This window comes from Grampus griseus (genome assembly GCF_964374135.1).
Source record: "Grampus griseus genome assembly, chromosome: 20".
NCBI classification, from domain to species: domain Eukaryota; kingdom Metazoa; phylum Chordata; class Mammalia; order Artiodactyla; family Delphinidae; genus Grampus; species Grampus griseus.
In genome coordinates, this window is record NC_139014.1 from 16,657,630 (window position 1) to 16,682,573 (window position 24,944).

General features: G+C 53.6%; 1 protein-coding gene across 1 annotated transcript in view; it reads right to left on the bottom strand.

The window, feature by feature from the left end:
• Window positions 1–22,599, bottom strand: part of WNT3 (Wnt family member 3) — a gene marked incomplete at both ends in the record, with an annotated part of 43,247 nt that extends 20,648 nt beyond the window's left edge. Inside the window, one exon of the mRNA XM_082678281.1 lies at window positions 22,520–22,599. Within this exon, the coding sequence (XP_082534407.1) occupies window positions 22,520–22,599 (80 nt within the window). The remainder of the gene's footprint in view (window positions 1–22,519) is intronic.
• Between the last annotated feature and the right edge of the window lie 2,345 nt (window positions 22,600–24,944).

The following is a 24,944-nucleotide window of genomic DNA, read 5'->3' on the forward strand; positions in this document are numbered from 1 at the left end:
CCAAAGAACCCTATGAGGTTATTATTATCCCCATCTGACATGGGTTCAGAGAGGCTAAGTAACTTGTCTGTGGTCACACAGCTAGGATATGGTGGTGCTGAGTTGGCCACTAGAGCAATGAGGTGAAACGTTAGGACAAGGTCTGTATGGAGTGTGCTGGTGGAAGGCTGAGGGGGAGGGGGCTACTCAGGCTGCTCCCTGGATTTACAGCCCTATAAATTCAAATGTAGGGGCCCCTGCCTATTGATCTTTCTTCCTTTGAATGTTGTCATGCATCTTCCACACTCCAGCTTTACTTCTCTGTATCTCAGACAAGGCCAGACCCACACTCAAGGCTTCCCCGGGGAGAGGAGACCTCCATCTGAGGGCTGAAGAGGTTTGTGTGTGAGACAGGACACATGAATTCAGGACCTCTTCCAAGAGAGGTCAGGGTAGATGACACATGTTCCAGCACCTTCCAGTTTGCAAAGCATCAATGGCATCTCAGTGAATCCTCACAACAGCCCTGGGAGGTAAATACTGTCTCTTTACAAATGAGGAAACTGAGGTTCAGACAGGGCACCATAAGCCAGTAAGTGGCGGTGGGGTTTGACCCTTGTCTGTCTGACCCCAAATCCTGTACTGTTGCTACTTTGCTGCACTGTGGAGGTTCCACCCACTGGTGATGACCAGTTCATTCAAGCAGAACGCATTGGTTCAGCACCCACTGTGTGCTCTGTACGGAACTGGGCACAGGACAGTGTCACGTCCTTGACCTGGAGGAGGGTAAAACGGAACGGGCAGGCCACGTGCACAGGAAGAGAGGACCAGCCAGCACACGGACCGTCCTGGTGGAGATGGAAGGAACACGCAGAGTGGGATGGGTGCGGGTAATCCACAAGACCTCAAAGGGCTGTGCTCTGGGGTAGATCTTTATGACAGAAAAGGAAGAGGAAGGGCACTTCTGAGACAGTGATGTGACTCAAAACACTGAAACCCGAGGAGCAAAGAGGGAGGAGGCCAGGGCTTGAGGTCCCAGCTGATGAGTTTAGATACCATAGTCAGGGAAGTGGGGACCCCCTATGGACCTGAAAGAGGCCCGGGCCCTACACAGGGCTGCCCCGCTAGAAAGGGGTCCCTCAGAGCTGGAAGGAACGCTGGGGGAAGCTGGAACAAAACAAAGGCCCCCAGGAGGCTCCATGGCCCCGATGGGGGAGTTCACTTGGGGTCCCAGAAGCTGAGGTGCTGGGCAACTCAGCCAACTGGGGGAAGGGGGTGCTTCCAAGCCTTCAGGGAATTCAGATTCTCCTTTGTTCACAGAACAAACACACTGCACCATGTGGAGAGGATAAAAATCTAAAAGCTGACACCTTACCAGACTCAAGCTTTTGCTAGCCCAGTCAGTAGAGGGATCCCTGGGAATTCCCTTTTCTTTCCAGGCCGGGAAGATCTCAGCACCCCCTTCTCTCACTCCCTCTGCCAGACCCACTGGCTGCTTCCATTCGGGGGTGCCTTTGCCTCATGACAGCTGGTGGGAGATCTCCCCCGCTCACTGCACCGCCAGCCCTCCGGCCGCCATTTGGGCCCCCATGACCTGTGCTCAGGTGTTGAGGCAGCAGCCGCTCACCTGCCTGGAATGAAGTCCCCCAACCTTCTCTGCTCCAAGAGAAACAGCCTCTGGCATGTGCATCTTAAATCTCCTGGTTCGCATAACCAGCTTCAGCCCCTCTCCCGAAGCCCCCACTTCTCACTTCTGTTGTGCGGCCAGACCGGGGAAGGTGCTAGAACAAAGCCCTGGCCAGCGCGGAAAGAGGAGGACGGTCAACCCCGCGACCGCTGGGGAAGAATGGAGTCCGCCTCCGGGGTCTGAGAAGCCCAGCTGCCACGTGCGGAAGGGGACTCCAGGTTGCTCATTTCAGAAGTCGGGGAGATGCGCCCCCTCCCCCGCAAATCCGGGTGCCCCTTTATAACCCTCAGGAATCTTTCCATCTTTCACCAGGATAACCAAACCGGGTCAACGCCACCACAGGCGTCCTGCCTGCGAACATTTCCCAGGCTCACCCGGGGCCCGCGGCGAGGTGCTGGGGGCGGTGATACCAAGCAATTCCAGGACCTCTCTGCCTTTTCGGCAGCACTGCTGACTCACGGGTGACTTTCCGCTGTGTAGTCTCAAAGTCCTGCCTCAGTATCTTGGTCTTTCTGGGTCAGCCACGAAAGTGCTGGCAACAACCGCGGCCTCTCTCGTTCTCGCGCGAACGTGCTCTGTTATGCGCATGCGTACACGTAAACCCCAACCCTGCGATGGATTTCCGTCTTATTGGAAAGCCTAGAGGACAAGTCAGGTTCTCATTAGGGTTAATTATAGGTGAAAAGAGGTAGAGGAGACGCCCAATCCCCGAGTGGAGAGCAGCGCCGCCTACTACGGGTCGATCTGGCTGACCTGAGTCCTGGTCCCTTTGCTACCACCAGTGCATGAGGTGGAAAATTGTAAACATCACCTACTTCAAAGAGACTGGAGGGAGGAGTCATCGAAAGGATGTAGGTAAAGCCCTTATCACGATCCCTGGCATAATGGATGGTAGTTGCTATTGTTACAAGTGCTAACCCAGACCAGTGCCATCTCCATGCCAGGTACTAGTTCATGTACTTTACACGTATTAACTCATTTAATCCTCCCAGCGACCCTGTGAGGAGGGTACTGTTATCATCACCTTCACCGGGGGAGGGAAATTGAACTGCAGAGATTACGTAGTTTGCTGGAGGTTACCCAGGTAGTCTGGAGCGCATCCAGCCTGACTCCAGAGCCTTCAGCCTTAACCACAGTGCTCTACCGGCTCTCTGGAAGAGGTTGGTGGAAAGCTTCATTACTCAGCAGGTGGGGACCGAGCACCCGTTCGTGGGAATACAGAGAGGTGTGTGTGACATGGTCCTTGCCCTGCAGAGGCTCCCAGATTCATAGGGAGACAGATGCCTAAAACGAAAACTATAGGAGACCTAATGTAAGAGATGCATTCTACCAGCGTGATGGGGTTAGGCTTTGTAGAAATACTGTGGGAAGGGTCTGACACTGGCCAGAGAGACCCATGTCCCCAGGGTACAAAGATCAGCTGGGCCTGGTTTCTGCCAGCCTCACAGGAAAGGGGATTCAGCTAAATTGATCAGTTGATTAGCTGATTGCTTCATTCAACCATTCATGCATTCATTCAACTCAAGACCCTCTGGGATGGGTGCTCTGGACTGAACTAGTTCACACAGAATGATTTTTAAAAGTCAGAGGAATCATAGCCCAATTGCTGAGATGAATAAGACCACAAGGACAAACTGACACTAAAAGGGACAGGAGAATCTCCTAGATCACATTTTCCAAACAGGTAGTAAGTTGTTACTTGAGAGAGTCAATATTTTTGGAAAACAGACTAAACAAATGAAAACAAGGATCATGCCTGCAGGCCTCTCTGTGTTGCTAATACAAGATGCTAATATGCTAATGAGCACCACAAACACCTAGAGGCTGGAAGTAGCAGGTGGCACCTCCCAAATTTATTTGACACCAAAAGCCCTCCTCAGCAGGATTCCGTGGGACTGGTGTAAGAAACACAGTTTGCAGCTTCCTGCTCTGACCCGAAAGGTGTGCAGAAGACCTGGGAGAGAGGGTGGAAGTTAGACTGGGAAGATTCCCAGGAAGGTGACAGCTCTGAACGGGATTTTGAAAAATTCCAGGAAGGTCATGGCCAGATGGAGGAGTGATGGAAAAGAATTTTTTGGTCAGGAAAGGGGTCCTAAGACCCCTTTATCTTTATAATGGAGGCCCGAGGAGGAAGTAGCATTTTGCTCCAGGGCAGGAAGGGAGGATGAATAAGGACCAAACAGTGAGGACAGAGATGCTAGTAGGTGATGGCAGCCGCATCTGGTTTCTGATGTGCACTGAAGAGCTCATGGCTTTTCTTTCAGGAGGGAGTCGCAGCGCTTGGATGAAGGCTTGGGGGAAGAAGGTCACCTGCTGGTATTCCCTGAAAAGGCACCTGAGGGAATGCCCTGGCAGTCCAGTAGTTAGGACTCCACGCTTGGAACTAAGATCCCGCAAGTTGCACAGCACAGCCAAAAGAAAACAATGGCATAGGGCTTCCCTGGTGGCGCAGTGGTTGAGAGTCCGCCTGCCGATGCAGGGGACGCAGGTTCGTGCCCCGGTCCGGGAGGATCCCACATGCCGCGGAGCGGCTGGGCCCGTGAGCCATGGCCATTGAGCCTGCGCGTCCGGAGCCTGTGCTCCGCAACGGGAGAGGCCACAGAGGCCACAGCAGTGAGAGGCCCGCGTACCGCAAAAAAAAAAAAAAAAAGCATAAACTGGCACCTGAGAGATGCTATTGCTGTAACTCAGGCAGGGTGGCCCATTGGGACAGAAGGGCAGAGAGGGGGCCAGGAGGAAAATGTGCCCTGGCTCTGGTGGGGCTGATGGGATGGGGACTCCTGGGAAGAGTGGCCTTATCTCTGAATACTGGGCAGGGCGTTCACGCCCAGTGAGGGTACGAAGGGGAAGATGGTGGGGGGTAGAGGTGAGCCGGGGAAGTGAAGGCTGGAGCTCTGTTAGCTACTTTTGCCCCTGCCACCAAATGGCCAGTGGCGCCCTCTGGCCCTTGGGCCGAAAACGTGAGGAGCCGGCGGTCGGGGAGGATGTCCACCAGACACACCAGCCGTGGCCATATGTTCCTCCAAATGCACATTTCTTTTCTGGCTGCACCGTGCGGCTTGTGGGATCTTAGTTCCCTGATCAGAGATTGAACCCGGGCCCTGGCAGTGAAAGCAGTAGAGTCCTAACCACTGGACCACCGGGGAATTCCCCCAAATGCACATTTTTATGTGTTGACATGATCCCCGGGGTCCCAGCCCTGCCTCTGCTTCTCCCAACTCTGGGACCTTAAAGCAGTCCCACCTCTGCCAACGAAGACCACAGACCACATTCTACAGCTGCCAGACTGACAAGAGTGAACTCACTCGAGTTCAAGTGTCAGTGAAAATGTAGAGCAAACATGAGAGTGCAGATGGGCACAACTTCTTTGGAAAACAGTTTAGCATCAGCTTGCAAAGTAGAACTTTCACACGTCCTGCAGCCCCAAATTTCTACTCCTGGGTAGGTACCCCTCCCAGAGAGCTACTCTCCCTCATGTGCACCTCAAGACACTCGCCCACTGACAGGAGATGGAACAGAAAAACATCTTATGATAAAAACCCTAGCGAACTTTTTGGCCAACCCAATACACACACACACACACACACACACACACACACACACACACACACACACATATAATGAATCGCTTTGCTGTACACTTGAAACTAACACAACACTGTAAATCAACTATACTTCAATAAAAAAATTAATAAAATAAAATAAACAAAAAATATATATTGTCTAGGCATTCCTAGCTGGAATAACTATTATTTTAAAGTGATGGAATAATGACTTCCCTGGTGGCGCAGTGGTTAAGAATCTGCCTGCCAATGCAGAAGACGTGGGTTCCACCTCTGGTCTGGGAAGATCCCACGTGCTGCGGAGCCACTAAGCCCGTGAGCCACAATTACAGAGCCTGTGCTCTGGAGCCCGCAAACCACAACTACTGAGCCCACGTGCCAAAACTACTGATGCCTGCGCTCCACAACTACTGAATCCCATGCTCTGCAACAAGAGAAGCCACCACAGTGAGAAGCCCGTGCACCACAACAAAGAGTAGCCCCTGCTCGCCACAACTAAAGAAAGCCCACATGCAGCAACAAAGACCCAAAGCAACCAAAATTAAATAAAGAAATAAAAATTAAAAAAATAATAAAGTGATAGAATAAATATACAAAATTCAGAATGTGATCATGCCTGGAGGGAGATACGGGGATGGGACGGGGAGAACCCCACAGATAGATGCAATGACCTTGATCATATTCTGGTTCTTCAGAGGTGTGGTAAGGCCCAGGTTGTTTTTATCTTGTTATTATATCCTGTATTTATGGTATGCTCACTCTCTCATGTGCATCAAGCGTCACATCATAAAAAAACATTTGGTATCAGTCTGCAATCAAAAATGTTTTTAAGAACAAAAAGCATTATGTGGCCACTCTGTGCTTTGGTTTCCTCCCCTTCCTTCCTATGGTCCAGCAGGCTCTTCTCCCCTAAAGGTTGGAAGTGTACAGTGACTGCCATCCCTGGGTCAGCCTGCATCCCACCCAGGCCGCCTGGTACCCCAGTCAAACTTTCTCACTGTGCTTAGCAGGGCTGAAATGGCCAGTGTCTAGCTATTAACTAGGGACACATTAAACCTACACAGACCAGTCCTAGGACCCCCCCCGAAAAAACTCCAACAGCCACGAAGTGTACAGCTTTCCCTGAGTATGGCCTTTCCTGTGTTGGAAGGAATTCAGATCTTCCTATTCCAAAGAAGCCTGGTCTGGGATAGAATATCTTATGACCCTTGATACATTGGAATGACTTCAGAACATCCTTAATTCATTTAATACTTCTTCATCTTTAACTCAGTTCCTGAGTACTATTTCATTTCTTCCTCACAACTGCCCTGAGATCGGAATCTTTGCTCCCATTTTACAGATGAACAAATTGAGGCTCACTTTTTTTTTTAACAACCCAAAGTTCCAGAGCTATTAAGTAGCACTTCTGAGATTCACATCAAGGCCGGGTTGACTCCTCTTCCTGGAACACCATGCTGCCTTCCAGCACAGACGCTAGAAGCTCAGAGCTGGACTCTCTGGGAAATCACAGAGTGAGGGGAAAACTGTCCCAGAGAGTGGGAACCAGCTGAGCCTGGACTCAAGCTTGCCTGGGAAGGAGCCCGGAGCATTAGCCAACCAACCAATACTATTACCAGCTGTGCTCCTGCAATATTCAGGATGACGTGTGGGGCTCACTTGGGATATGAAGAAATACAGAGCAGAATCATGCCCTCAAGGGGCTGACCCTCTAGTTGGGAAGACAAGCCAGATGCACGTGAAGAGGTAACTAGTGACAGGGGCCCCATGTCTTCCTAGGAGGGCCTCACAGAGGCAATGGGAATCTAGCTGGGGCTGCAGACTGAGCCTGCAACTGGCAGGTGACTCTCAATGGTGTCCCTTCATCCTACCACCCGTCATAGAGGATGCAATGTGTGCCCCGCGCTATCCTTGTGATGTGGGCGCAGAGGTGATGGAGACCCGGTCCTGCCTGCGGGGCGCTCACAGTCTAATCAATGAAACGGATACACCCGGAAGGGGCTGAGCTGGGGCCAGGTGTGAAAGAAGGAAGCACAGAGAAGGTGGTGCCTGGACTGTGCTTTGAAGAACGAAGGGGAGTTCACAGAAGTCATTCCAAAGAAGGTGGGGCAAACGCAAAGGCCTGGAGGTGGGAGGTAGTGTAAGAACAACCCAAATGATAAAGCAACATTGATGGCAAAGGGTGGACAGCAGACACTATACTAAGTCTCTCATGTGTTACCTCACCCTTTACTCCTCGTTTTACAGAGAGAAAGCTGAGGCTCAGACAGGTTCAGGTCACCAAGATATTAAAGGCAGAACGATCTAGAGCCCAGGACTGCTGTCACCCAACGTCCAGGCTCTCGCCTGTGCAGTGAAAGTAGGTCATAGGGTGAGGATGTGGTGGTGGGAGGTGAGTTAGGGTGGAGAGCCAGGAAGGGGCGAGATCATTCCGGGTTTCACAGGCCGTGCTAAAGAGGGTGGAACACCACCTGAAACTAACACAACATTGTAAATCAACTATATGTCTTTTTGTTTTTTGGGGTTTTTTTTTTGCGGTACGCGGGCCTCTCACTGTTGTGGCCTCTCCCGTTGTGGAGCACAGGCTCCGGACGCGCAGGCTCAGCAGCCATGGCTCACGGGCCCAGCCGCTCCGCGGCATGTGGGATCTTCCCGGACCGGGGCACGAACCCGTGTCCCCTGCATCGGCAGGCGGACTCTCAACCACTGCGCCACCAGGGAAGCCCTCAACTATATTTCAATAAAATTTTTTTTAAAAAGAAGTAAAGAAAAAATTTTAATTAAAAAAGAAAAAAAAAGAGGGTGGAACATCACAGTCAGACCTGCTGGTTGAATGCTCTTCTGTTGGGCCATTTAAAAATGACAAAACTGGGAGCTTCCCTGGTGGTGCAGTGGTTAAGAATCTGCCTGACAATGCAGGGGACACGGGTTCGAGCCCTGGTCTGGGAAGATCCCACATGCTGCGGAGCAACAAAGCCCATGTGCCACAACTACTGAGCCCAAGTGCCACAACTACTGAACCCAAGTACCACAACTACTGAAGCCCACACGCCTAGAGCCCATGCTCTGCAACAGGGAAGCCACCACAGTGAGAAGCCCATGTATCTCAATGAAGAGTAGCCCCTGCTCGCCACAACTAGAGAAAAGCCTGTGCACAGCAACGAAGACCCAATGCAGCCAAAATAAATTTAAAAAAAAAAAAAAAAGACAAAACTGGGACTTCCCTGGTGGTCCAGTGGTAAAGAATCCACCTTCCAATGCAGGTGACGCAGGTTCAATCCCTGGCCGGGGAACTAAGATCCTACATGCCACAGGGAAGTTAAGCCCGCACACACCACAACTACTGAGCCCGCATGCCTCAACTAGAGAGACCACGTGTCGCAAACTACAGAGCCCACACACTCTGGAGCCCGCGTGCCACAACTAGAGAGAAGCCCACTCCACAGTGAAAGATCCCGCATGCCTCAGCGAAGATCCCACTTGCCGCAACTAAGACCCGACACAGACAAAAAAAAAAAAAAAGAGAAAGAAAATAAATAAATAAGTAAATATTTTTTTAAAAATCAGAAAGAGAAAAAATGAATATAATCCAGCCTGGATTATATGTCTTTATTAAACAGATAAATAAAGAAAGAAGACAAAACTGACCAACTATGAAGGAAAATCCTTTGAGGCCAAGACTGTGTAAGACAAGGTCCCAGTTTATCAAAAGGGATTTGAAGCTAAGAGGTGACCACAGACTGCAAGGGAGGTAGAAGTGTTGATGTAGAAGGAAGTCAGCCTACTAAGGTAGGAAGATGATGCAGAAATGGAGAAAGATGATAAGATGATGCAGAGATGGAGAAAGCAGGGCTTCTTCCAGCTTCTGTGCTAGTCAGACCCCGGGGAACCCCGTTTCCTGTCCAAGTCCCCAGGTCTGGCTGGAACACTTACAGGACCTGGGGTGAGAGTACTAAAGGAAGCCTCATCCACCAGGTGCCCAATATTTAAAAATTTCATGTCAGGTTAACAAACTGTTAAATAAAATATCTTTTCTATATATAAAATAGGTAAACAACAGGGACCTACTGTATAACACAGGGAATTATACTCAATATCTTTTCATAACCTATAATGGAAAAGAATCTGAAAAGAATATATATATATATATGTATAACTGAATCACTTTGTGGTATACTTGAAACGAACACAACATTGTAAATTAATTATACTTCAATTAAAATATATATATATATTCTATCCAACTCGATGAGCTGTACACTTATAATTCATGTACTTTTCTTTAGGTATTCTTCAATAATAAGCTAAAAAAAATTCTATCGTCTTATTCACCACCTGGAAGGCTAGGTTCTCCACGGCGTTCTGAGCTAGAAAGTGACATGGAGAGAACCAGCCCCCAGCTCACAGCCAGCAGCCCCCTCATCCCTGCTTCATCCACACTGGTCACCCCGACTGAACCGCCAGGCTCCGTTCACAGGCCCTGCAAACGGCCTCTCCTTTACCACTCTCATGCCTCGGGGCACACACACCAGCAGCATGGCCTGACCTGATAGGATGAACCCCAGGCAGAGGTCCGCCCAGCCCAGAAGTAGACTCACAGCCACTGAAGCCAGGCTCTTCAGGGTGCCTTGCAGATACTTCGGAGTACCCAGAGCATGGCTGGGGGTGAGGTGGTGTGGGTATGACCCCTTGGGCCCCAGATTCCTTGCCCTGCGGGGAGGGGTGCAGCCTTAGGACACCAGGGTGGAGCCGTCTAAATTGAAGGGCCTGGCAGGACCCCTTTGCCCTGTTCTAACAGCTGTGCTATGAGTCACAGCACTGGCAAAAGGACGTAGAGACGCTGGAGAGAGATCAGAAGGAGAACAAGATGGTTAAAGGTGTGCAGGAGACTGGGTCATCTGGGAGGGATTGTTCTGGAAAAAGGAAGACTCAGTGAGCAATGCATCCTGGTCCTTGAGTCAAGCTGAAAATCTACGATGAAGCTCATGACCCCAGGAGACCAAATGAGAGAATCTGGGCTTGGACTAAGTCAGGAAAGACTGCAGTCAGACCTAAGGAGGAACTTCCTGACTGTTGAGATGTTGTGTCACAGGCTGTGAAGCCTGGCGAGCTCGGCTCCAGGCAGTTTGTGTCATGGTTGGGGCTCTGGGGTTTGCCAGCTGTGGAGCCTTGGGCAATGGAGTGGATTCCTCAGGACCTCAGTTTCCTCATCTGTAGAATGGGGATAGCAAGAGTATCTGCCTCCCGAGGATGTTGGGAGGATGAGTTCAAGTGTGTGCTGTGTTCCCTCAGCACACACCATACACAATAAATTATTAGCTGGACGTTAAATCCTGCCTCCCCACTTGCTTCCCAGCTCCTTGCTTGGGCTCTGAGAGTCTCCATTTTCTCACAGATTAAATGGGGATGAAGATGCCAATCTCATGGGGCTCTTTTAGCTTCAAGGACAGTGCCAAGGTCATAGACTCCTTCCTTACTGATAGCTGAGGAAGGCTGCAGAGTCTCTCCTGCAGAAGCTTCAGTTAGGATGGAGGACCACCCGGCCTGTGGTTCAGCACTCTCCTTCCTGAAGTCTAGGGGCTGAGGAGGGTGGTCCCAGAGGTGCAGAAGCAGAGAGGAGGTGAGAGGCTAAGAGGACACCTTGCTGGCGGATGGGTGAGGCCAGCCTGGCCCCCCTTCGCCAGCCATTCTCTGTCCCTCCTTGAAGCTCCCCCCACTGATGGGGGCTTAGCACCTCCCAGGTCAAGCCAGTGCCCCGCTAGGGTTTTGCTGATGGGAAGGGCCTGGCTGGCAGCGAGGGCTGTGTGTGATGTTCGGCAGGGCCTCTCTCTTCCTTCCCACCTGTGCCCACAGTGACAGCAGTTCTCACGATGGCTGGGGGGCGGGAGGTGGGAGCAGCCCAGCTGGAGAGACAGGGTGGATGCTACCAGGGCATCCCGTCACCTGCAGAATGGCCTCAATAGCACTGGCTGCCTTCCAGGGCAAAGGAAGGTGGGAGGAACCAGGGGTGAAGGGAGACAGGGAAAGAGGAAAGCACAATCATTGGCCAGAAATAAGAGAGCTTCCCAAGAGGAAAATTGTGTATCAGCTTCAAGTTTAGGATGAAGAAGATCATGGAGAAAAGAAAAGATGGTGACTTCCCCAAAGAAAAAGCTTCTGTAGACTTGGAGGACACTCTGACGATAAAGAAACAGAAAGAAACTGATCAGAATTCCTGCAACCCAAAACAATCCAGTGAGGGCCAGCTCTCTGATATAGCAATATTTTAAATTTATGTATGCCTTGCCTCTTTCCAGAAGGATTTGAAGTGCCTGAGGCAACAAATTCCAAAGGCAACAAATATTTATTGAGCAACTACTACGTACTTGCCAGTCACAGAGAAGACAGTGGTGTGGAGACAGTGCCTGCCCTCAAGGAATTTATAACACAAAACACATGGGATTGGGGGCTTCCCTGGTGGCGCAGTGGTTGAGAGTCTGTCTGCCGATGCAGGGGACACGGGTTCATGCCCCGGTCTGGGAAGATCCCACATGCCGCGGAGCGGCTGGGCCCGTGAGCCATGGCCGCTGAGCCTGCGTGTCCGGAGCCTGTGCTCCGCAACGGGAGAGGCCACAACAGTGAGAGGCCCGCGTACCGCAAAAAAAAAAAAACCCAAAAAACAAAAAAAACACATGGGATTGAATAATAAAATGAAAATAGAAAATCAGGATTAAGGTGAAAAAGATGACAAATACACCAAGTCAAGGTCAATACAGGTGCAAGGACTGAGCTCACGTTTGACTTAGTTTTCTCACAGTCAGGACAGAAAGGGAAACATACTTTAACTGCAAGGAGGAATCATCCTAGCTCCTCAGAGAGAGATCAAGGTGAATATTGAAGTATAAAGGTCAAGTAAAAAATCATCTATATCAGAGATACTAACACAAGAATTGTTTGGGGCAAGAAAGAGGATTCTGTCCTATTGTTTTCTGGTATGTGTGATGGGGGCTGGATGCAAAGGAGCATAAGGGATTAAGTAGAATGAGAAATCTTACAGCTGGAAGTAATGTGAGGGGTGAGAGGTCATGACTCTACCGTCTTCCTATTTCACAGGTGAGAAAACGAAGGCCCGGGAAGTAGTGACTTGCCCAAGGCCACCCTCCCTCCACTCCCACCCAGGCAACAAAACAGTCACAGCGCCACTACTGCCAGTTTCGTAGATGTGGAAAGCTTGCCAGTGACTTGCACATGTCCCCAAATAAGAGACCTCCCAGAGGTTCAGAAATAGTATCAACAAACACAAAGCAGCAGCTTTCAAGTTGAAGGTCAAATGTGATCTTGACTCAAAGCCATCCTTTGAGAACCAACATAGAATATGAATAAGTAAATTCCTGCCGCATGTAAGAAGTCCACTTTTTTTTTTTTTTTTTTTTGGCCATGCCGGATTGCAGGATCTTAATTCCCCAACCAGGGCTCGAATCCGGGTCCCCTGCAGTGGAAGCGTGGAATCCTAACCACTGGACTGCCAGGGAATTCCCAAGAAATCCACTTTTGAGTCTGAATGGTGGTAGAAGGAAAAAGCTTTGGGCCCAACAGAGCCTGGGTTCAGAGCACAGGCTTTGTGACCTGAGTCCTCATCTGTAAAATGGGCAGGGTTTCGTTCTAAATCATGATGGGTGTATAGGGACCGGCACATACACACCATTAACAAACATACTGACCCACGCCTGGATAGGGAAACAAGTCCCACCGAATGGGATTTTTAAGCTAAAGACTCAGACACCTAAGCATCGTGTGAGCTGTGAGGGAGAAATATGGCACGGATAGGAAACATTTGCAAATGGAGCTGGGATGGAAAAAATAACCCCAGGGGAACTGAGCCCACGGAGACAAGGTGCACCTCAGCTTCTGGGACGGCAGCCTACTCAGATCAGGGTCCCATCCTCTTGGGTACCCTCTGAACCTAGGGGCTGTTAGCCACGTGGGGCCTGAGCTGAGCAATGGGAATCAGTTTCAGCTGCCTTTCAAAGTCAGCAGAAGCACTGTGCTCGGAGCCCTGAACCCCGGGTCACACCCAGGGACGAGGTTTTAATTCATTCTGCTCCTCCAGTCCGCTCACGGCACTGTCGTGATTCACCGTGTGCAGCTGGCTCTCTTTAGAACCTCTTTTGCCCGCTTGCCTTTACATGCAGCACAGAGCTGTGTTTTTGTTTACTGACCCCCACCATATGCTCGGCACTGGGGGAGGAGAGCACGAGGCGGCTAAAAGGTATCTGTAGTCTGGTAGAGGAGCAGAAGACGCCCACAGCCCGTGGGAGAAGGTGGTGGGAATACATGGCATGGCTGGGGGGAGGTGGGGAGGGAAGGGAGTGATGACATATTCCCTGCTTGCAGGGCAATGGTTCGGGAATCTAGGAGGGCTTCCCAAAGGAAGAGGATTTTGGTCTGGGTCTGGAAAGCAAAATGGAATTTCAGCAGTTGCGTGTGGGGAGGGGAGAGAGGAGGTGGCGAAGCATTTCCATGAACAGGCACAGAGGGATGTTGGGAGGCTCGTGGGGGATTAAGAAAGGTACAGCTGATATGGGTGGAGGCCAAGCCTAGGGAGCCTCGGTGCCAGACAAGGAGTGGGGAACCATGGGAGGTTTTAGAGCAGGGGAGAGACAGCCTCAGAAAGCCAGGTTAGGGAGATTCGTGGTGAGCCGGACAGGATGCAGGAGGCTGGCTCACTCCCGCTGCCGCAGCCCCTATTTGCATTCCCAATGGGCCCTGCGAGGAGAGATTGGTTTTCCTCGCTGGCCCAGCTGGCTCTGGCAGATAAGTGGGACTCTGTGCCCAGGGGCAGGGCGTTTGGTCCTGTTGCTCCCATCCCCCTCACCACCGAGAGAGAGAGAGAGAGAGAGAGAGAGAGAGAGAGAGAGAGAGAGAGAGAGAGAGAGAGAGAGAGAGAGAGAGAGAGAGAGAGAGAGAGAGAGAGAGAGAGAGGCACGCGCACACACACAACACACACACACACACACACACACACACGGTCCTTCCTGTTTTTCCAGCCTAGCTTGAGTGAATGGTTTCCCAGTTTGCTGGTGCCCATCCAGGTGATTGGATTTCCTGACGGCCACAGACCTCAGAAGAGCCCTTTCCAGCTCCTGGCCCTTTCCCCTTCCTCCTCCTAACCTCTACTCCCATCTCCCACCACTGTGTCCCTGCTTAGAAATCCTACACCTGGCTAAGCCCAGGTCAGGCCTGTGATCTCTGCACTAGTTCGGGTGAACCTGGGCATGCCCTGTGGCCACTTGACCTCCGACCTCTGCTCTCTCCCCTTGGTGTTCCCCACTGAACCTCAAGACCCCCTCAGGAAGGAGCTGAGAACTCCCCTGTCCGGCTCCCATTCCTTCCTCCTCTGCTGGAAATACCAAATCTCAAGCTCAAAGACTCAGAGGATCCTGCCAGGTCCATCCTTAGCACCCTTTGACTAGGGGCTGGCTCTTACTCCTCTTTTCTGGTAGGACCAGCAATGATAGAGAGCTTCTCTGGAAAGAACTTCCTGTTTCTCAAGGGCTTTCGTAAAGAGTATTCCTCTGAAGCTCTTAATAGCCTTATCATGGCCCATTTTGCAGATGAGAGAACCGAGGCCCGGGGAGGTTAGAGACTCATCCATGACCTCACAGCTGTTTGAGTATAAAGTTTTGGGCTCAGTCCTCCCCACACTGCCCTGAGGTCAGCTCTCAAGTGACCGCCCCCACCCACGTACCAGACACAGATAATCCGAATAGCTGGAAGTCCAAGGCCAGCAGCTTGTTCAACTCCCCTATTTACTGAGTCAAGAACAGTGAAGGGACTTGCCTAATGTCACACTGCAACCAGTGGCAGAGCCGGGTCTCAGGTTTCCTAACTCCCTGCCCAGAAACCTCCCACCGCCCCACACTGCCCCCTCTTGTCTCCCAACATACTTCCCCTAGATGTATGGGTGTGCCTGACATTTCTGGAATTCACTCCACACACATAATGAGGCCATTTTGAGAAGGCTCGCCTCAGGGGGAACCAGAGAGCTGTCTAGTGTCCCCATCCTGACCCCTGCCAACTCCTCCCGGCTGTGCACGCTAAACAGACTCCATCGGCCTGGGCTTCCCTACCCCCTGCCCCCGACACACACCTTGCTGGCCTCAAGAACTAGAGGCGGAGTTTGGGGGTTTCAAAGCTGTGATGGAGGCTGCATGGGAACTGAGGAACAGTGGAGAGATGTCAGGCTGGTTGCCGCACGGGTCAGTGTTCATAGAGGGAACCCAGACATCACCACAGCCGGTAACCGACAGAACGGGGACTGCTTGTTAGCGGCACAGAAGTGATTTTAGCTTTAGCAGTTGAATTGTGGCAACTCCCTGAGACATTAGTTTAATGTGAGGATAAGAAAGTTTCTCTCCCTCCGATGCAAGGCTGACCCTGCCTGGAGAACCTTCTGGATCTAAGGCGGCCACTGTGCCACGTACCACAGGTTGCCTAACGCCGAAGAACTGGGTTTCAGTCTCTGAGCACAGAGCCAGATCCCCAGCCCCCAGCCCACTGAGAACCAAGCAACAGAAATGAAGCCAACTTGAAGGAAGAAGCCTGAAGCAGCTGTAGGATAGGCCACTGGGGGGAAAGTATGGGGTTGCACCCTCAGGAAGATTCTAGAAACCCTCTGCCCAGGTGGGTTAGCTATTCACCTGCCCAGGAGCAGGGAGGAGACCAAGTGATCTCCAGCCCCCTCTGCATCCCAGACTCCCCTGCAGGAGTCCCAGGAGCTGGGACTCCGGCCTCTTCCCTTTTTCTCCACCCCCTTGACCCCCAGAAGCTCTTCCTGCCCCCCGGCCTAGTCTCTCTTGAGAACAGGGAATTCCCTCTCTAGCAGCATGAGACCAAGGGACCCTGCTTGGAGTTGGGGCAGCTACAGGGACAAGATCTGGAGGGGGAGGGAGTAGAAGGTGCTCCCCTGCTGCTGCCCCACTCATACCTCCACCCCCCAAAGAATGTAATTAAGCAGCAGGCCTCTGCCAGGAGCCAAGCTTTCTGCCTTCCGTCTATAAATCACCTTCTGAATCATCTCTCAGCTCCTGGAGGAGTAACTTCTGCTCGGGCTGCTCCAGGCGGCCCCAGTGCCACTCCCCCCCTCCCAACCCCCCTGCCGTGAACCTGCCTCCCCTACCCCTCCCTGGCCTAGCCCAAGGTGGCTCAGCTGGAAATGGCAGTGGCTGCAAGAGTCCAGCAAACTGTAGGATGGGAGGAGGGTTAGGGGAGACTACAGTGCCCTCTCTACCCACCCCTTTCCTGGGCAGGCAAACAGCTGAGCTTAGGTTAGCCCAGCCTAACTTCCTCAGGTTAAGTATAAAGCCACAGGCTCATGGTCACCAGTACCAAGTATAACAGGGCAAGCTGCCTCTGAGGATAAGGAGAAAACAGAGCCACGTGGGGCCAACCTGGGAGGACTTCTTAGAAGAGGCAAGTTTAGATCCAGGACTTAAAGGAGTCAAAATAGCTTGTGCACAGGGGGTGAAAATAATATGTATATAGTACTTCCGGTATGCCGGGCATTATTTAGGGAGCTTTATGTGTACTCACTCATTTAATCTTCACAACAGCCCTGTGAGGTAGAAACAGTCACTGTTCTCATTTTACAGATGGGGAAACTGAGGCTCGGAGAGGTGAACTTGCCCTAGGTTACCCAGCGTGTGAACGTGAACGTAGGCAGCCTGGCTCCAGAGGAACGTGAGTGTTTGGGGGAAATGAGGTTTGGGGGTGCAAGCAGGCAGGCTTGGCAGTAGTGGGGCAGCCAGCTTTGGGATGTAGGTCAGATGGGGCTGCAGAACGAAAGGGCTGGGCTGCTTAAGGCAGGCTCTGACTGTCTGAATGGCGAGGGAGAGTTGGGGGAGATAGGCTCCCGGGGGTAGTGGCACTGGGGCCACCTGGAGCTCCCTGCTTCACGGCCGTGAATCAGCTCCCTGTCATAGCCCTGTAGACTCCAAGAGGCAGAAGGCATCCCTCAGGCTGCTCAAGAAAAATGAAGCCCAGAGGGAGGACAGGGCTTAAAGCACAGAAGAGGAAAGGGCCTCTTCCTGGGTCACACAGCCAGTCACTGGTAAACGCCACACCCAGACACAGGTCCCTCCATTCAAGCTCTACCCACTTCCTGGCACCCAAGTAACATGAACGTGTAGCTGTAGCATCAGGATGGCACTAACCTGTGAGGAAGGGGTCAGGCTAACCTCCTCCCCCAGCTAGGGACAGGGAGTAGAGACTGTCCTTTCCCCCCTTGGTGGCTTTAGAAGGATCCTGTGGCTCATGGCAGGGTGGGCAGAAAAGGCTAGAAGACCAGGTCCTCCTCAACCCCTGGGCTGACCACATTCTGAAGCCAGAAAGGTCTTGGTTTTTCCCACGCTCCCTGGAAGCGTCCGATAGCTACATCCTCTGAGAAGAGTCACCTCTCCTGCCCCAACCCCAAGCTCCTTGTCTCCTGCCCAGACCCAGGAGAGAGCTATTCAAAGTCTAGAGAAAACCCCAAGCTCATAGCTCCCTTCGCCCGCTTGGGCCATAACACCTTCTCCATCCTACATCTGCCTGAGTACCATTCAGGTTTGTTAGCATTAAGTTCTGTAGTGGGAAGGATGGGAGATACCTGCTTGGCTGCGTCTATTCTTTGGGGATTTCTACCTAGGGCCCTCTCTGTCTGCCTCAGTTTCTCCACCTGCACCAGGGATTGAGCAAGCACCTAGATGCCACAGGGTGTGGGTGCTGGCAGGGCCTGGCCGGGTTTGCCACTGGGAAAGCTGCAGGAAGGGAGGGGAGCATGCCCACTAAAGGACTTGGCACTGCAGTCCAGCTCCTGCCTCTCTTGACCTCCCCGCAAAAGTTCTTTCCACCAGGCAGCTGTCCTAGGCCCTCCCCAGACCAGAGCCCCTCAGGATACCTGGGGTGAGGGAGATGCTCAGGGCCCAGATACTACCCATCCCTCACCTCATGGCCACAGAGCTGTTGATAAAATGCTCTGAGATTCTGGGAGAATTTTCCCCGACTGCTACCCCTTCCCACCCCCCATACCTTCCACCCCACATATTAAAGCAGGTTCTTCCAAGAACATAACTCAGCTCCAGGCTCCTGGTATTAGAGTAACATTTGACCTGCGTTTTGTCGTTGTTTGTTTGTTTGGTTTGTTTTTGTTTTTGTTTTTTAGGGAAAATGTGGCCCCATCAGAAGACAAACAGATCAGTAACCAATTTTGCTCCCTTTGGACAGCAAGCCCCGCCCACAATGGGGGGTGGGGTGGGCAGGAGGGCTGTTAACTCACTTCCAAGAGACCTGGATTAATTTCCCCACCACATCCCCCCAGGGTAAGGCCTGCCCTGGAAGGGAGAGACCACCCGGTTAAAGCCTGGCCATCCGATCTGGTATCTGCCCATCTGTCTGTCTGTCTGTCTGTGGGATCAACAGCCTCCAGCCAGCTCAGCTCCTCGCCAGCCCCAGCCCCAGCCAGCTGTAATTCCTGCCTGTTACAAGTGTTAACACCTGGCCTGGGGCCTTCCTCCCCCGCAGTCTCCAGGTGCCTCCCTGGGCCCAGCCCACTGACCCCCACGGGGTTTGACTGAACATGTTCACAAGCCTCTGAAAGGCGGGTGGAGGTGGGAGTGGGTGGGGGAGGCAGCGGGACATCGGACAGATGGGGAAACTGAGGCAGGGCTTAGGGCAAGTGCTCGAGTGGGGAAATGGCTCCCAGGATGGCGGAGAGAGAACTCAGCTGTTATTGCCCAGCTCACTGCCCTTGACTTCTGCGGAGCACTTTCACCCAAGCTGTGAAGCAGGGGCAGGCTGGTGATTCCTGAGTAAGGAAACAGAGACCCAGAGGGATGTGTCCCACAGAGGTGGGCTCCCGACCCCCAGCACAGGCCCCTTCCATCAGGGCCTCTGCCTCCGGAATGCAGCAGTACTAGGCTGGGCCCTAATAAGATCGTTCATTTTTCCCCCAGGAAGGAAAAGAAAGACAAGTTCCTCTACCAGGCGCTAACTGGGACTGACAAGAAGAATTAGAAATCAATGCTGCTGCCACTGCTTCCTGTCCCAGCTCCGCCACTACCTGGCTGCGAGGCCCTGGAACGTGTCTCTTCCTTCCATGAGCCTCTGTCTGAGGCCCCTTGTAGCTCAGGCTTCTGGTCTACCTTCTCTCAGGGCTGGGGCCTGAGCAGCACAGAACGCTTGGGATGGGGGTGCCTTCCTTGAGGGGTGATGGGGGCAGAAATCCCAGCTGAACTATTTCCCCCTAAAGTCTCTCCTAGGGAATGTGTGAGCTGGGAGGGCCAAAGAGCGCAGGCCGTGATGGGCTAAAGAACTGGTATCTGGCTGCCCTGGGGGCAGAGCAGGAATAGGAATCTGAGGCCCCTCTACTCTACTGTCACTGTCCCAGCCCTGGCCCCCTGCCCCGGCCCTGAGAACATGACACCCACCACCCTAGCTCCAAGCCCAAAGACAAACGGTGTAAGAGGGGAGGGCTGGTGACCACAGTCCTCAGACAGACAGGATGAGCTTGTGCCAAAGAAGGCTCTGCGCCGTCCCCCTTCTCCATGCTGCCCAGCCCTGGATCCCAGGTCACTGTGGCCCTTGCAGCTTCCTCATTAGACCCTTGTCTGTGTCTGCTGGACTGTCCCTCCAGGACCATGGACGCCCACCAAGCACCCAAGTTTGGGATGTCGTTCACACTTACAGGTCATATGTCTGCGAACCTATCCATAGCCATGGGCCCAGCCATGGTCACTAGCACTTGAGGACAGGGTCACAGGCAAACTCAGACATAGCCCTCGCCACACTCATACTCACAATCAGCTCATGGCCATGAGCACTGATATCCATGCACAGAGACATCTGTGGAGCTCTCCCCTCATACAATCATGAAGACACGTGCACGCATGCAGACGCGCGCGCATGCAGACGCACTCGCACACACACACACCGCTTACATGCCTGGTCATGAACATAGTCATGTGGTGTCATAAGCAGACACAGGTGCTGACCTTTACATGGGCATAGATACTTCTAGACTTTCTCTGTCTCATACACACACGCTCACATAGAATCAACCACTTGCTGACACTTGTGTGCAGATACACAGTACACCCTGTCACGGGCCATGGGACCCTCAGGCACGTCTCACACAAGTTCACGTCCACAGTCATCCAGTTGCAGGTACAGACACTCCTTCACACAGAGGCACACTAGTGTACAGATGACACTCCTTAGGGTCAGAGACCTACACACACACACACACACACACACACACACACACACACAGCTCAGACAAAGCAGCATCCCTGTCCCCGCCAACCCCAAACAAGCCATGTGTCCAGCGTTATGTTAGGGCCAATGTCCTGGCTTTCCAGGTTTTTCCAACATCTTGCTATTGGGTGGTCCCTATCGGGATGCTCCCCAATACACCATTACACAGCAGACCCCCCAGCCACCAGCATTGACCCCGGAAGTGCTCTTGTCCAGTTCATAGGATAGGGGAAGCTGGTCTTCCCCCCTTGGTTCCTGCAGCCTATGGGGCTCCAAGCCCTCTCTTCCCACCCTCCCCGCCCACCCCCAAGGTCCCTGTGAAAGAAGAGAACAGCATGGCCTTGGGCAGGGGATGGGAAGAGGGTCGGGAAGGGCCAGGGGGGCAGGATTGGTTTCTGCAGCAGCCTTCCTCGCAACTGGCAAAGTCCCCAACCTGGCATCCCTGGCTGCCCCGGCCACCCTGGGGACTTCTTTATGTACAGGAGGCCTCAGGCCAGCCCATCGCCACGGGGAAGGAAGGGCTGGGCAGAAGAAAGACCTCCCCTTGGATGTCTGTCCTGGGAGCAACTCTCAGTACCCTCTAAATGGAGACCCTTGGCCATACCCTGCTCTTATTCCCATCCTGACCCCCCCAAACACCCAGACACAAATGCTGCCACCCCCAAACAGCTGCAGGCAGACTCGGGGTGTGGCCCCAAATCTCCTTGCTCTGCTCCCCCTATCCCAAGCTGGGCAAAGGGTGGTTAAGGGAAAGGGGGACACGCAGGTGGCACTCCTCTCTGACTTTCATTCCAGGGCCACAGTCCCTCTGCTAACTCACAGATCCCAAATTCTTCCTCCTCACCTTCCACACCCCCCCCCAACCCCCTGGCCGAGCCTCTCCTACATCCAGGAGGGGAAGATTCTTTAATTAAAGTTTTCCGGAATGCAGGGGGCTGGAGACTGAGGAGAGGCGGGGTGTAATTTAGAGAACTGGTTTCAGTGTGTCTTTCCCCTCTGGCCTCTGGGACCTGCTGGGTGTCGATGAGGCCGCTTGGAAAACAAGGGGACTCCCTGGAACTGGGGCTCCCAAAGGGCTGTTTACTCCACGGCCAGTTCCCCCACACACGCACAGCCCCCCACCCGGCCCCCGCCAAAACACCGCGCCTGGTTTCCCAGCCTTATTTACTAAAAATGTCTTTTGTATCCACATTTCTCGGGGACCGGGATCCTCCTCTCCCTCTCTCCCTTTCTCCTCGGTCCTCGGGTTTTTCCAAAAGGAACGAATTTGACATGGAGAATTGGGTTTTTGGTCAAAGAACAAACCCACCCCCTCCCAAACAACTACATTTTCAAGAAGCCCCGCTTTTGCCAGGATGGACAAGCAAGAAATGAATTAAATCTGAATTCAATGGCATCTCGGATCAGCAAATACCATATTCACTTCTGAGGCTCCAGATTCATCTAGAGCAGAGTGGGGAGAATCTGATGAAATCCACCCCCCACCCCCCTGCCCTGGGGGATCCCTGAAGCGACTGGGGTCTAAAATCTGAAGGCACAGGGGGGTTATTGTGGGGAAATCTCCTGAGGGAGGCGCCGGAGGAGGTGAGGGTGGCAATGAAGGAACAGGATGATTTTGCCCATGAAGACCCCAAAATGGAGAAGAGGAGTGGCTGGGCCCCAGGGACATCGCTGGATTTCCAGAAAGCCAACTGCAAGCAAATGGAGGGTCTTCGGGGCCCCCAGACTGGGACGGGTGGAGGGTTAGGATCTAAGAATAAGAGACATTCTGAGACGGGGAAAGTCCTCCAGCCTCTGCAGCGAGTAGCAGGGAAAATGGTGATTATCAGAGAAACCAGGAGTTGGATTCTGAAGGCGACACCAGCAGAAAATCCAGGGAGGTGGGCGAGTCGGGGTGCTGGAGGGAGGTAAGAAGAAAGGAGCCCCAGCCCTGCCGCAGCCCACCCCCAGCTAGCGCCCCCCACCTCCCTGGGGCTCCGCGGAGAAATCTGGCCGCGGGCAGATAAGAGGCGAGTCTTACCACCAAATTGGGTAGCCGGCGAGGACCCTGGTGCCACAGAGCAGGAGGCCGAGGAGCAGCCCGAGCAGGTGGGGCTCCATTAGAAGCGGCGCCGAGGAGGAAGTTTGCCCGCGACCATGAAGAGGGGGAGCGACGCCCCCAATAGTTGGAACAAAGTCCACTTGAGATTGGAAATGACTTTCGGGCTTGTCAGAAGCGCACCTCCACCCGCAGCTGCCCCCCTCCCGAGCCCAGCGCGGAGCAGCCGGGTTTGAGGATGTCAGCGAGCAGCCAATCAGCGCCCGCGGCCTAAGGTAAGAGATGAGTCTGTAGTTCAGCCTGTCAATCACGCGCCCCTCCCGCCCGGCCCACGAGTCGGGCTCTGGGAAGGGCATCGCCCAGCAAACTTGGGCAAAGCCCGCACCCCGGACACAGTGGGAACTTGGGGGGACACGGCACGTTGGACCCTCTGCTGGCGCGGGACCGCCGCGGCCCCCCGCCAGCCAGGTTTAGGGAGCCGGGGCTGTGACTGGGGCGTTCACGTGGTGCCAGGTTGGCGTGGGTATTGATGGGTGGCTCCTTTTCTCTCGGGAGACCGTGACCTCTTGGGACTTGGGCCTATGAGGAATCGAGAGTAGAAAGCACAGGGATGTTTCCAGAAGCTTCGCTCGGGCAGGACAGGATCCGAGGGTCTCGGAGGGGGTTGGAAAATGCAACCCCTCCCAGCCTCCCGAGCCCGCGAGCGGGCCGGCCACGCGACCCAGCCGCGGGAGGTCGCTTCCCGGGTATCCGAGAGGCGCGCAGAAGGGTCCGCGGAGGCTCGAAGGTCTGGCTGCGGGCGGCGCCGGGGGACAGAGCCGAGTGTCATTTGAGTCTTTTGTCAGGGATCAGATCGGTATCGGGACCTCCTGCTGCCTTTGCATTTCCTGCAACTGACACCAGCAGCCAGTTGCATTTCCTGCGCGGGGAGCCGGGTCACTTTCTCCTCCTAGAGGGGTTCAGGCCCGGCCTCAGGCTCAGGTCAGAAGGACGACCCGCGGTCCCGTTTGGATCTTGTGGATGAACAGTTTGGGGCGCGTGAAACGCAGTAGCCCCAATAGGGAGCAGCTGGGGTCCTCGGAGGACCTCCTTGCCATCGAGACCCCCTTCCCTGCCCAACTCTCCTGCCTGAGGCCCTGGGCTCCAACCTGGGGTTTGGTGATAACGTCCCCCTTTCCTGTGTGGACACCAAATGTATCCCAATACCCCACCCCTCGCCATAGGAAAGAAGTCCTTCCAAGGCCTCCGTGGGTTCTTTCTCTCTTCTCCCTCTCCAGAGTCAAGGAATTAGGTCTGCCTTAAGTGGTGCTGAGACGGAAGCCAGATTTGGGGGGCCTTGACCTCTGTCACCTGGGCACCTGCCCCGCAGCCCTGCTCCCAGGCCACTCAAGGCCCCCAGAGGCACCCCAGGCGAGGGATGGGTGCTGGAGCATCATCCCTGGGCCTGGGGCAAAGAAAGCGAGGGCAGTAAGAGGGATTGAGGGCAGTGACTCCCAGAACTGTGGCAGAAGGGGCAGCAAATGAGCTGACCCCCAGTGCTGCAAGGCTGGGAGTGGCAGGCCCTCTGCCAGATGGGGTCATGGCTGGAGGAAGTCCACGCCAGGGCCAGACATTCCTAGCCTTTGATCTGGGCCACCCGTGCCCATAGCTTGAACCCACTGCCCCTGCCCATCCCGAGAGCCCTCTCCGCACAAGGCTGTGATGGGCGCGGGGAGCTTGGAAAACTGGCCCGGGGGCATCGAGGGTCGGGAGAGCCGCCTGGGCTTGTCACAGCTTCTGCCGCGTTCCTAGCCCGGTGTTCGACTGGAGGGGGGGTGGGGGGGAGATGAAAGAGAGGAGGGGAGGGAAGGGGAGAAAAGGGAGAGACAGAGTAGTGAAAAAAGAGAGAGAGCACAAGCGAGGGCCTGAGAGAGAAAGAGAGAGAGAGAGGAGAGGGAGGAGAGACTAGCAGAGGGAGCCCACGGAGAAAGAAGGGGAAGAAGAGGGGAGGGAGAGGCAGAGATGGGGAAGGATGAACAAGGCGAAGAGAAAACCCCAACCTGCCCTGGACAGCAGACGGGGTGGAGGCTGCAGAGATGGGGACCTTCAGAGATGGCCCCGTGGCGGGCTGATTCTGGTGTGCCGTATTTCTGATTCACCTGGAAAGGGGGTTGCGGAGGGTTTGCCATTTTCCCTGACTGCGGAGCCTCAGGGCCCCGACTCTAGGGGTAGAGAGCCCTCCACACACACCCTAAGTCCTACCCGGAGCTCTGTCCTCCCCAACGGGGGCTCTCAGCTGGTTTTCTGATCAGACGTGCCCGCTGGAACTCCAATCCTGCCTGTCAGTTTTTCTGAGAGCTGAGGAGGGCTACCTTTCCCTGGCCACCAAGACACCACTGCAGATTCAGGGTGGCCAGGAGGCAGGTGG